Raw genomic sequence first — 13,663 nt, forward strand, 5'->3', positions numbered from 1 at the left:
AGGGCTCATCAGAGGGGGTTTTTGGGTTGCGGCAGCAGCGGCTCGGCCGAGCTCCACTCGTATTTTTTCGGCTCACCCATTGGTCTTTTGGCTCCGATATGAGTGTGGGAATGTTTGAAATCCAATTTCAAGTGAAAAGGAAAAAAATTTACTTTTTCAGCATCGACAGTGGCTCCGACGCGGCGTCGACGGTGTCCCTCCGGCAGCTGAGCTTTTTTCTAGCCGCCCTTCTTTTTCTTCTCTGGTGAGAGGTGTCGGCTAGGGTTTGGGAACCAATCAAAGAGAAGTTTAAATACTTTTCTTCCTTTGATCCTGACCGTCCATTTGTGTTGATATGGAGTAAGGAGAGCCATCCGATTCGAGACCCGTTTAGGCAGATCCGTGTGCAAATTTGGGTTGGCCATTGCGATCCTCCTGAGTGAATCTCGCTCGTTCATCGCTCCACCATTAGACCTTCACACAATTGATCAGAGTCATCCATTTGAATTTGGACGGGATTGGGATCTCACTGTTCGTGTGAGTGGGAAGGGATGTGAGTCATTGGATCGCCCAAGCACGTGATTGCCTGCGTGGCTCTCGCGTGGAAATTATGTCAGTGTGTTGGCCACGTAGAGCCTTCTAACTCGTCGTTGCTGCTGATGTGGCTGTCTCACGTGGCCCACATTTCTTATTTTTGCAATTTGACCTCCTGTTTTCAATTTTTGTTTCAAATACACCCATATTTATCACAGTTTCACCATGTTTTCCAAAATTAATTTCAATTTTATCTAAAATTCATATTTCTTTAAAAATTAAATTGTTTTAATTTATTATTTCATTAATATTAAATTATTCTGGACTAAATTCTCGAGCTCAGGTATTACATATTCAAATTAGTCCCTTCCTATTAATAATCATTAACATCGTCAACAACAACGTCATGAGTTACCTATTTAAATATATAAAATTAATGTCACATATTGTTTAATGAAATTTTTACGTTAGTTGTTATGTCTTGTTTGAAATAATATTTGACGAAACAAAAATTTTAAAAATATATTTAAACCTTTTATTTATTTATTTTCAATTCCGACCATTTTCTCTTTTCCATGTTAATCACACTTTCCCTACGATTTCTTTTTTTCCTTTTTAATCATATTATTTGACTGAAAAAAAGTTTTTCGCAGCTTACGTATGATAATTGGCTCTTGCATAAATTGGATATTAGAAATATATATATATATATAGTTATTTTATAAGAAACCATTTACGTGTAGCAACTTCATAAGTCTGTTTCCTAATAAAGAGTTTTGTTTGGCAAATTCCTTAGTAAATAGTCGGCTGTATACAAAAGAAGCTTTTATATAAACTTGGAAATATAAGTTTAAGTTATTTTTTTTATAAAAAAAAAAAAAAAACAAGCTTACTTGGTATGACCCAATTGAAAATTAAAAATTATTTTTATTATTTAATTAAATTAATAAATTAATTAAGAATAAAAATATTTTTATTAATTTAAATAATTTATTTAAGATTATTTCTTAAGTTTTTTTTTAATAAAAAACTAACTTAATTATTTTAATTTTTTTGTTAAAAAAATAAATAAATAATTAAAAATCAATTTAGAAGAAAATATTAATTATCAAAGTGTACCAAATGTCAACTTACAAAATTAATATAATAATTTGTCTTGTCTCCCCAAACGACATCGTGTCGTTAAATTGGCGTGGGCGTGGAACTAGTTATTGTCTAGCCTTGGAAGACCTACTATGTGACCTGGCAGTATCACTTTTGACCGTGCAAGGAAAAGTGAAGCAAGCAAAATACCCATGCTCGCTCTAGTCCACGAGAGGACTTGATTCCTCTCGTGTCTCTTCTTATCTCTGGTTCGTCGTCATCCTTTTTACCTTCAACACTTTCCTTCTAAACAGTAATTTCCATTATTGTCCTACCTAAATCCTCTTACACCAACCACATGCCAATTATATTCCCCATTTCTATTTTAATTGTTTTGGATGCGTGTTTGTTCTCATCTGTTTAAAATATATATGTATTATGATGTATATAAGCAGAATTGAGACTGCAAATAATCAAGTCTGCCTTTGAGGTCTCTGCAATTTTTCTGGGTTTGTTTCGTTTGGGATTTTGAGTCGACTTTATGGCGGTGAATTTGTTGTCTCCAGCAGAAATCAAGGCTGTTTCTTTCTTGGATACTACAAGGTCCACTCAACTATACAAACTCCCAGGTGTTTATTTCTAACTGTACTTCACTTTTTTCTATTTCTTTTTGTTTGGTTCCTGAGAAAAAAGAAGTAGGAAAGGTTTGGAAAAGGAAGCCTGCTTTTTGGCTACCGTCTTTTGGATATAACGAGGAAATTAAGTTCGATGTGGAGGTGAATTCCCGTCACCCTGCCTGTTAGAGCGGAGATTTTTCATTTCGAAGCTTCAAGTTGTGGAGTAAATGAATGCTAGTCTTTTTCTTTTCCCTTCCGCTTTTTATGTTTTCTCTGTTTGAATTCTCAATGTTTTTTGGTTTTTACTTTTCAAATTACAATTGATAACTGATGAAATTTGGTGTCATTTGCTGGTTTCTCCACGACATATATGGCTTGCCTGTTGTTCCAACTCTTAATTGTTTGATGGTCCTAAGTAATGTATTTCGATTTGCTTTTCAATTGGCTGAATTTTGAACAGCCACTTTTTGTACTGCATGCGGCTTTCTAGTTCCTAAAGACCTAGCAAAAAAAAAATCATGAAGTTTTGGGTTGTTTTGCAGTAAGATTGATGCGACTATTGCTATTGCAAGTTTTCTTTCGATATGTTGGAAACCTGAGCTTACCCATATTTCTGGTTAACTATAAAATTGGGCTTTTGAAATTGTCTGGTATGTGAATGTTTAGGAGGGTTTTCCTTGAAAAGGCGGGATTGTGGAACGTTATTTGGAAGAAGAATTCATTGTTCAGTGCATCAACCTCCTCCAGCCTGGCCAGGGCGAGCCGTTCCAGAGCCAGGAAGGAAGACTTGGGATGGACCAAAGCCTATCTCAATTGTGGGATCAACTGGTTCCATTGGAACTCAGGTAGACATAACAAACTAGATCAGAAATACAGGGGTTGATTTTTCTTACAAAGATACCATTTGTTTGGGATAATTATATGCAACTTTGACTGTTTATGACTGTTTTTAATACTTACCATTTCTGTGTGTTGCCTGAGTTGTCGAAAAGTAGTGAGAGCTTTTGGTTAACTTCAGTTGAGAAGTTACAGTGTTTGCTTGGTATGGCACTTAAATTAAGCAGAATGCCAATGGACAATCTAAAAAAATGCAGCTAGAGCTATATTATGTGGTTGTCCCTTGTTAGTAGTGTGTGTTTACTTTTTCCCAAATGTTTGGATAAAGATTAATGAAGGACTAGGGAGGAAGTAAAAGATAAGAAAAAGAGGGGATTAAAAGGAAATTAAAGAAATGTCTTTTTTTTTTGTTTGAATAACTAGAAGTTCAGAAAGTAAAGGAAAGCAGACAATTGTGTTTTGTTTTGTTCAAGTGTGTAAAGGAAGCTTTCTTTAACTACTGTTTATATTTTTATCTAAACAAAGGATGGGAGCATCCCAAGCTATCCTTTCCTTTCCCCCACTTCAATCCAAATTTTATGTAGCAAATGAAAGAGGAAACTAGAGCAAGCAAAACATGTTTTCAGGTTTTAATATAGGAATAGGTCAAAAGCTTTTTTATATGGCCGGATTTTGAAAAATAATCCTAAAAGAGAATGATGGTTAATAATAGTCCTTATCTAGGATTCTTCTTTGTCATTTTGCAGAATTGAAACTCATCAGTTTTTTCAAACCAAGCAAATGATTTGTTTACGGGGGTGTTTTGGCCCCTTAAGATTTGTCTGAATCAATTCTCTGTTAATCAATTGCTTAAAATTGGAATTTGTGTTTTACAGACTTTGGACATTGTGGCAGAAAATCCAGATAAATTCAGAGTTGTAGCACTTGCTGCCGGTTCAAATGTAGCAGTCCTGGCTGACCAGGTATATAGTTTGTTATAACTTGTTATTCTTTCTTGATTCCAAGTTCCTATGAGCCCTAAAAGATCATGATCTCCCATAAGTCATGGTACCTGGACTGTTTGAACTCTGATTTGGTTGCTGGATTCCAAATCCAGTATCCTTGTTTTATTGCTCATATGGTATAATTAACAGAAACTAAACTGGAGAATATATTCTTACCGACTCACTATTGTTTGAAATATAGCTCAATAACAATTATCTGAGGTCATTTTTTCCATTTCTCTCACTCTCTCTTTTTTTTTTTTTTTTTGTTCTTTTGCATGCTACAGGTGAAGACATTCAAGCCTCAACTTGTTGCTGTCAGAAATGAGTCACTGGTCGATGAACTGAAAGAAGCTTTAGCTGATGCTGAGCAAAAGCCAGAGATTATTCCTGGGGAGCAAGGAGTGATTGAGGTAGCCATGAATCTAATAGTCATATTTGGTTTACCAGCTCAAAGTCTTTTTTACTATTCTGAAGAATTTGCTTAAAACCATCTGCAGGTTGCTCGCCACTCAGATGCTGTCACTGTAGTTACTGGGATTGTAGGTTGTGCGGGATTAAAGGTAATTATTGTCTGAATTATTTGTTTGGTTGTGCTCCCTCTACTTTTAGAGCAGAGCGGGTTTTTTTTTTTCTGGACGTGAAAGACTTTGGTTCTTCCATTATTTATTGTCAATAGCCTCAGAAAGGTAATTGTTTGTCACGAGCCTGCATGAACGATGGCAGTAGCATGTACCCACATTTGATGCCACAGAATACTTCTGCCAAGATATGAAAAAGTTTGTGTTGTGTAGTTCAGATCTAAGGAAGCCTAAAGATTAATAATTATTATCTTTTGAAATGAGAAGCATTAATCTCCTAGAAAGAGACCTCTGTAATTCTGAACATACTGTCCGTCTAATATAATGCATTGTCTCTAAGTTTTTTAATTACACTGCCATCTGCAGTGAAATGCAGGGAAACTGGAATAATATACAAACATTCATTATTTAACCATTCAGAATTCAGATGCATGTATGTACTATTGGTGCTACACATGATAAGTTTATTCTATTTTTTGGCAGCCTACAGTGGCTGCAATAGAAGCAGGGAAAGACATAGCTCTGGCCAATAAAGAAACTTTGATTGCTGGTGGTCCATTTGTTCTTCCTCTTGCTCACAAGCACAATGTGAAAATCCTTCCAGCTGATTCAGAACATTCTGCAATATTTCAGGTGTTACAATAGTCTCTCATAGCTAACTTGGTGAATTGTGCACATCCATCTTATGTTCTTCCTCTTGGGTCATTTTATTGCTCAGTACAATAACTTCTGGAATGCGGATCCTTTTTCCATTCCTTCATACTGTAAGAGACACTTAAAAGGATATCTTTTTCAGTGTATACAAGGTTTGCCAGAAGGTGCTCTCCGACGGATTATTTTGACTGCATCTGGTGGGGCTTTCAGGTGAGAGATCATAATTTGAATTTGAACTTTGGGATCTGAGTTGGAAATATACATTAGGAGATACTATATTTGTCCATAAACAACGTGTTATTTTTTTGAAACTTATCCTATGCATGGTTTTGTGAGGTCAGGAGTTATGAACTGTTTACTTGTTTTCGTCCTTGGCTTTCCTTTTCCTTTGTTTACTAAGCAGCTCAACTTAACATTTTCAAAACTTATGCTGACATTTTCTTTCTAATGTGTATTTTCTTTTATGACCCTTATCTTTGTTAGTAAAAAATGTAAATATCCCCATGTTTTTTTTATAATAATTTCTTATCACCTTCTCTTATCAGAGTACTGAAATGATTTCTTCACTTTGTTTCCAAGGGATTGGCCTGTTGATAAACTGAAAGAAGTTAAAGTTGCTGACGCTTTGAAGCACCCTAACTGGAACATGGGGAAAAAGATTACTGTGGATTCTGCTACACTTTTCAATAAGGTTTGATTTCGTCAGATACTTGCAACCCTAAATTGCAAGCACAATGCTATATGTTAACCGAACTTGCCATTACTGTCCAAGTTAAACAGGCATTTACTATTTTATTTTTGCCATTTGAATGACAGGGCCTAGAAGTCATTGAAGCTCATTATTTGTTTGGAGCTGAATATGATGACATTGAGATCGTGATTCATCCACAATCAATCATACACTCTATGGTCGAAACACAGGTCTCTCATATATCTTCTGATTCTGGCTTCTGCTTGGATGTTTCAAATCTCATTCATTCTTGATTTCTGTTTCAATTTGATATCAGAAGTTACTAAACCTGTTCTCTTTTTGTAGGAGTCTTATTGATGTGCTCTTCTTTCTTCTGATTTACTCTTGTACCATTCTCCTTCCAGGATTCATCTGTGCTTGCACAATTGGGCTGGCCTGATATGCGTATACCAATCCTCTACACAATGTCGTGGCCTGAACGAATTTACTGTTCCGAAGTAACTTGGCCCCGCCTTGATCTTTGCAAGTAACTATCTTTTTCCCTTGTCAATTTGATTTTTCTAAACTAAAATCCTTCAGTTTATTGATGAAAGAGTTTCATATGGGATGTACTGTAATGAAAATTATGTAAAATTAAAAATTTTCCATGGTTGCTATCTACATCCTCTCTTTGATAAGAGAAACTAAAATTCATTGAGCATGGTAAAAATTTAAATGATAAAACAACTGTTTGTAAAGTAATATTGAAAACCATGATAATAGGCTATAGCTTTGATAAGAGAACTCTCTTTCCTTTCCGTATGTTGCAAGTAAATTTAAATGGACAAATGCAGGCCTGGTTCATTAACTTTCAAGGCCCCTGACAATGTAAAATACCCATCCATGGATCTTGCCTATGCTGCTGGACGGGCTGGAGGCACCATGACAGGAGTTCTTAGTGCAGCTAATGAGAAAGCTGTAGAGATGTTCATTGATGAAAAGTAAGTATTTTTTGTTCTCTGTAAGTGGTAGCAATCTCAATCATATTTCTTCCTGATTTTGCTGTAGATTCAGAAGCCAAAATTTGCTTTATGATTGTGAAAACTGTTACAATAATAAAGAATTTAAGATAAACAGCAAAGAAATTTATTTAAGAATTCAATGAGACTTGAGGTTAAAAAGATTATTTAAGAATTCATGAAAGCTTGAGGTTAAAGATAATATAGGCTAGTATTCTTTTAATGCTAATTCAATGTTATAGACTAATTCTCTAAAACATAAAATCTCAGTATCTTCTCTTTGCTTTGGAAAGGCAGTTTCATTTTGAGAATTCCAATGTCTAGAAAATGTCGGCAGTTGTGAGTTCTTGCTATTCTTTTTCTTCTCAATATTTCTGCAGTAACATTATCATATTATCATGATAGTTCTAGAGGGGGAGAGCGTTATGATCTATTGGCATCTGATAGTTGCTCATTGTGCTGTGTTTTGTTAAAGTCTAGTCTCCTTTTAACAACTTAGATTCCAAATGTTTAGTAATGTTATAGTGGTGATATTTATCTCCCTTGGAAATTACTAATTTTAAGTGTGTGATTTAGCTCTAAATTCATTTCATATGTATTTATAAACATTTAAACTTGTTGGTTGATGTTGTACTTGAGGATCAACTCACCTATGACCATTTCTTGCTCAGTCCTTGATGCTAGCTGCTTTTTATTGTCGAAAAGAAAGAAAGGGAAAAAGTTTAATTAATATTCTTCTCATACTTTCAGGATCAGCTATCTGGATATCTTCAAGGTTGTGGAGCTAACATGTGATAAACACAGGGCAGAATTGGTATCCACTCCTTCCCTGGAGGAAATTATACATTATGACTTGTGGGCACGGGATTATGCAGCAAGTTTGCAGCAGACACCTGCACTTAAACCTGTCACTGCATAATTAATGGATGGCCATTTTCCGCTCAGCCTATTCCTGGGATGTCTGCAATGCATCATCATTCTTTAAGAAAAAATAGGAAGTTATTGTATTATATAACCGATGAAGAAAGGAATTACAATACATTCCCCCCTTAATTAGGTTTTAAATGTGAAGTCAATTTCTGGCCAATTGAGGGATAAGTTCACTAAGGTGACTAATTTTCAAGAGGAAACTACAGAAAGACTGCAGGGAAGTAGTGAAAGTCAAAAGTCAATTGAACTATCCATTCCTCTATAAATGAAAAGGAAAGAGTGACTGAAAGTCAGAAGTTATTGCATAATGCAAAGATGTGGGTTACAGGTTTTTAATGGTGTCTGGTAAAATCCTGTCTCATATATGTCCTTCTGTCTTTAGGGGGGGGATCAAATTTTTATCTGCAAGACCCTGGAATTCAAAAGGTCTTCCTTCATCTCCGGAGCGGAGGAGATGAATTCACCAAAAAAAGTTTTTTCCTTTCATTGAGGGAGACTCGATCGATCATTCATGCGAGAGCTTATTTGAAATTTTATCATCTTATTAGTGTGATTCTGTCTTATTCGAAATTTTGTTTTCATAAAATAATATTTAAAATATAATATAAATATCATAAACTTTTGAATAAAAAGAGTATTTTAATTCAATTTAGAGATGTTTTTGTATTTCTTTTTTTTTAACAGGTTGAAATGGCTGTGGAGGTGAGAGTGTGAGTTAAATTGGTCAGATAGATTATAAATTAAATACATAAATTATAATGAATTTCTACATATCAAATAATTAAAATATAATAAATTTGAATTAAACACAGCGGAAGCGCAGTAGTGGTAGTACTTAAAACTTTGTTTGCCTGCATAAATCTTTTATAGTTAAGCTTCATGTTGCTACTGCGTAGAATATTTTTAAAATACATTATCAGAATTGTGTTTGGAATAAAAAAGTTATAAAATTCATACATAAACTCACAGTTAATTTAACTAAAAAGCAATTAATTTTGTTTTTTTTTTTTTAAATAAAAAATAAAAATTGACTTATTTAAGATTTTACACTAATATTTTCTTCATAGAGTTTGAAATTAAGTAATATTAATTGAATCAAATGTAAATTTAGTTTTAAGAAAATGTATAGGTATGATCCGGTTCATCAATTCAATAATGATTTTATAGTGATTTGGGTATGCATGTTTATTCAGTGATTTGAAAATGGAGGCCTGATCTGTATAGTCTATGGAAGTTTATGCAATCGACACCTTCCACGGATGAGATTTACTTCGACAGAATTGAATTGTTTGCTTTTTATAAATCCAAAATGTTATATATATATATATATATATATAACCTCTTTGATTTCGTGGCATTCTTTTTAGATACAAACAGAGAGATATGGTTACTAATAACCCTCTTTTTTAAAAAAAAAAAATCTTATCTTATAAAGTTCATCATAAACGATAAAATATATATATATATATATATATATATGTAACGGTTTAAAATATTGAATATACTAATAGGTGGTGTTTAATTATCATAATTAATTAACAGAAAGTATTCATATAAAAATATTACATTTAGTCCATATCTAAATTACAATTCCCTCATAAACACCTAACTAACTAGAAAGAGGAGGAGGGAAATGATTTTTGTTCTTCTTTTTTTTTTTTTTTTAAAACAACTTGGGAGGATATAAATTGAATTATCTTTTGGTTTTCCTTGAAAATAGCCTTCATTTTGGACCAATTTTTAAATCCATTTTAAAAAAGAGAGAATTAAAAATTTAAGTACTTTTTAGGTTTCAAGGTTTTCTATACATATATATATATATATGTATTTATTAAAAAAAAAGGGCTATATTGAAATTGCTAGATGTTATGGAATCTATTAAATTGAGCTTTCCTATTAACAAATAACTTCCAAGTCAAATATTCTAGAATTAAATATGAGCAATTCTGAATCAAACCTTGTAAACATATAGTTCCTTAAATGTCATTACTCATTGTCATATATATATATATATATATATATATATATATATATATATATATACTTCCCTTTGGTAGTTGAAAGAATATTTGTAACTTGTAGAACAAAATCTCAATCAATTGTATTATTATTCAAGGTACACATATAACTCATTACATTCTACTTATTCAAGAATTTCTATATTGTTTGAACCAGTACATTAAACTAAATTATTATCACCATTACTAATCTCTAAATAAGCATTATTAGTACCTCTTGAGTATTTGCAGACTTACTAATATATCTATTAAGGTATGCCGTAGAACTATTAACAAGATTGGGATGGAGTCATAAAATCTTAGGTTGAGTACCTACCATGACATACATGAGACTACCTAAGCCTCTGAGGTAATGACCATAAGCCACAACTCGTTTTTTCATCAGTGTAAGGTAATAGAGCTATTGAAAGTTTGAATGGAGAAATAATAGAAATACTAGCAAATTAAACTTTCTTGATATAGTTTCGTTAGGATAAATATTTTTTAAGTACATTTATCATAGCTATAATTAAAAATTCATGATTGATAATGAATGTGCCAAATCTAACAATCACCTGGGTGACTACTCAAGGTTGTACAAGAATTTTTTCAATAAAAAAATATAATCTTCTTTTATTGTCTTCAACTTTAAAATCTTATAGTTGTTACATATAATTTACTCCTCAGTATCACTATATAGATGTATAGCTCCAACATTTAAATGCTCTAAAGGTAAATAATATAATAAACAACAAAAATAAGGAGGATGACATTTGACCAATGCTTCATGATATTTGAGAAGATATCGCTAAAGGCTACAACTTTACTTGGCTTTATACTTTACTAACCAAGCTTTGGACCTTGTTTCTTCAATTTGAGAAACTCCCTTTTTCTTTAAGTCCCATTTGCAACTAATTATGTTATTTCCTCTTGGTACGTTAATGAGCTTTCAAATATCCTTCTTACATGAGGAGTATTTATTCTTACATGGCGACTAATCATTAAGAATGTTACTAGAGTAAGTTTGAGAGCAGAAATATTCTTCCAGTCTTCATCCCTATAGCCTTCCTACTCCTTGTCTTTGTTTTTAATCTTCGATTGAGAATTGTTTCTTATCCCTATTCTCAGCATAAAGACTAAGAATCTTTGTTTTTCCTTATTATCTTTATTTTTTTATTTTTTTAACATAAATCATACTTAATAAAAATTGCATCTAATTCTTTTAAAATATAAGCACAATAAAATCATCCCAAAAAATTCTAAAAAATCATATCTAACATCTTCAATATAAATAAAAAATAATTAAATATCTAAATTTTATTTCATATATTCATTTAAATTATCCTTTTAATTAAGTATTCATTCAAATTGTTTAATGTAAGAATATTAAAACGATAAAATATTTAAATTTATACACCATATTGTTCAATTTTTTAAATTAAGAAGTGGTTAATTTAGTAATTTAATTTAATAAATATTAAATTATACAAATATTATATTTAAAAATATATAAGTTAATTATTTGTTAGTAAGGCAACCAAGGATAGTGTGGGGGAAGAACCTCTTTTAGTTGTCTTTGTTCGTATTTTAAGTAGATTGAAGGATTTTTCCATCCCAATTTATTTCGAGTTGAAATTGAATATTGGCAAACCTCTTTTACATGTCTACGTCCTCATCTTAAATAGAACGAAGAATTTTTTCCATCCCAGTGTACTTTAGTTCAAGTAGAACATTCGCAAATCTCTTTTAGTTGTCTCTGTCCTCATCTTAACTAAAGTGAAGAATTTTTTGTTCATATTTACTTTGAGTTCAAGTAGAACATTAACCCTGTGATTCTCAGAAATTTCTCGATGAGACCCCACTAAGTGGATAAGATTGTTAATCTTCCTAATCATTATCTAAACAGCAACTAGAAATAGCCTTTAAGGGGTGTTATTTCTCCACCATTATTAGTCTCCTTAGTTATCAGAAAAACATAGGTAGCTGGATTCATGTAACTCATATATCTTAATAATTTTCTAATGTAATGTCTTTTCATGGCGTTTGCACCGAAATATGACTTATTTTGTGATTTTTTTTAAGTGAGTTAAACCTAAATTAAGTTAATAAAGAAGATTATGTTGAGAGAAAGACTTACCTTAGTCAAAAAAATGAAATGATAGAGCAATTCTAATATAGAGTTGGATAGTCAACAATATATATCTTTTTCTTTCTAAGTATACCTCTCCTCCATATTATTAAATGCATTGAACTCTCATTTTGAACAAAATATAGAATGTTTATTAAAAAAAATATCCATTATAACTAAAATTTTATTTTAAAGATTTTGGCTGAAAACACTATAGTTTTATTAGAGTATTCTGTTATTTTAGTTATAATTGATTGTGTTGTTATTTTACTTTATTATTCTTACATATATATAATATATTCTTTGTATTGTATAAAATCAAATAAACAGCTTAATATGGTATCAGAACCTCTGTGCTCTTCTCACTGTGATTGATTGATCACAGATTCCTTGATTCTTCAATTCAATCTCAAACTTCATTAATTTGATTCTTCCATTCAATCTTTCTTCTATAAATTTGTTCAAATCTCATACCCCATTAATCTTCAATGGCCAGAGGAGCCGTAGAACCCAATCAGGAGCTGGAAAGTTCATCTCCCCAGACTGATGAAACCCAAAACCCATTCTTCCTCCACAGTGCAGACCACCCAAGTCTGGTTTTGGTGAGTATCCTTCTTCACAGCAATAATTATAATACTTGGGAAAGGGCTATGAGAATTGCCCTCAATGCAAAGAACAAATTGGGTTTTCTTGATGGTACCTTCATCAAGCCGGTGAACATTGATCCTTCTGCCAGTGTTTGGTCGAGGTGTAATAGCATGGTAATCTCATGGCTCCTCAACACCGTCGCCAAGGAGATCGTCGACAACCTATTATATCACGAGAATGCCCAGGACATGTGAACTGACCTCTGCCTACGATTCCAGTAAAGCAACACTCCGAGGATCTTCCAACTCAAGCAAGCAATGAACAATCTAGTTCAGGGTTCTCTCTCCATCAATGCTTATTATACCCGCATAAAAACGATGTGGGATGAGCTGAAGACGTATCAGCCTGCTCCAATTTGCCATAGCAGGAACATGAAAGCTTGGACCAATTATCAAGAGCAAGAGTTCATGATGTTTTTCTTAATGGGATTGAATCCGTCTTATGCTGGAATCCGAGGTCAAATCTTGATGATGGAAACTATTCTGTCAGTTTTGAAGGTCTTCTCTCTGGTTGTGCAAGAAGAGCGCCACCGCACGATTGGAATCGACATAGGCGGTGGCTCCTCAACACTAGCAGTTGAACCGACTATTGCCCTAGCTCAAAGAGGAAGAAGGAGGCCCATGTGCACCCATTGTGGGCTCGTGGGCCACATTATGGACCGATGTTACAAGCTGCACGGGTATCCACCGGGCCTCAAGCCCAAGACCAAATCAAACCTTAATGAAGCTTCAAATGTCTCTAAAGCCCAAGTCCAGGCCCAAGCCCGCAATAATACTAGAGTTCGTTATTTCACTCACACTTCTCAGCCCAATCCAGAATTCAAGCTCCAGCCCAACTCGGGTAACAGCCTAGCCTCACAGCAAGCCCACGCGAAATGCACAGTTCCCCGTTGTCTCCCTCAGCAGTCACCGCGGGTTCCCACTTCTCTGGGTTTTCCTCTGCCTCCACTGGCTCGTTAGTGCTGGATTCTGTCGCCACCGTTTCCGCCTTGAGCACTTCTTAG

At 33.5% G+C, this 13,663-nt stretch overlaps 2 protein-coding genes across 2 annotated transcripts; both read left to right on the forward strand.

Moving 5' to 3' along the window:
• Window positions 1–1,781: 1,781 nt before the first annotated feature.
• Window positions 1,782–8,195, forward strand: DXR (1-deoxy-D-xylulose 5-phosphate reductoisomerase). Its single transcript, XM_088211256.1, has 12 exons — window positions 1,782–2,225; window positions 2,880–3,058; window positions 3,926–4,012; window positions 4,321–4,446; window positions 4,534–4,596; window positions 5,098–5,247; window positions 5,411–5,478; window positions 5,848–5,959; window positions 6,085–6,189; window positions 6,364–6,485; window positions 6,793–6,939; window positions 7,708–8,195. Exons 1-12 carry the CDS (start codon window positions 2,138–2,140, stop codon window positions 7,874–7,876), a joined length of 1,416 nt encoding a protein of 471 aa, XP_088067382.1. The 5' UTR covers window positions 1,782–2,137; the 3' UTR covers window positions 7,877–8,195.
• Window positions 8,196–12,500: 4,305 nt separating this feature from the next.
• On the forward strand, window positions 12,501–12,854 carry LOC148240130 (uncharacterized). Its single transcript, XM_088212081.1, has one exon. The coding sequence runs from the start codon at window positions 12,501–12,503 to the stop codon at window positions 12,852–12,854; it is 354 nt and encodes a 117-aa protein (XP_088068207.1).
• Window positions 12,855–13,663: the final 809 nt, after the last annotated feature.

This window comes from Carica papaya, chromosome 9 (genome assembly GCF_054855325.1).
Source record: "Carica papaya isolate Zhongbai chromosome 9, ASM5485532v1, whole genome shotgun sequence".
Classification (NCBI taxonomy): Eukaryota; Viridiplantae; Streptophyta; class Magnoliopsida; order Brassicales; family Caricaceae; genus Carica; species Carica papaya.

Excerpts from the sequence above, each read along its gene's own strand:
- LOC148240130 (XM_088212081.1), top strand. The coding sequence starts at position 12,501 with ATGGCCAGAGGAGCCGTAGAACCCAATCAGGAGCTGGAAAGTTCATCT.
- DXR (XM_088211256.1), top strand. The coding sequence starts at position 2,138 with ATGGCGGTGAATTTGTTGTCTCCAGCAGAAATCAAGGCTGTTTCTTTC. Across the intron at positions 3,059-3,925 it reads CTGGTTCCATTGGAACTCAG|ACTTTGGACATTGTGGCAGA; the intron begins GTAGACATAACA and ends TGTGTTTTACAG. Across the intron at positions 4,597-5,097 it reads TAGGTTGTGCGGGATTAAAG|CCTACAGTGGCTGCAATAGA; the intron begins GTAATTATTGTC and ends ATTTTTTGGCAG.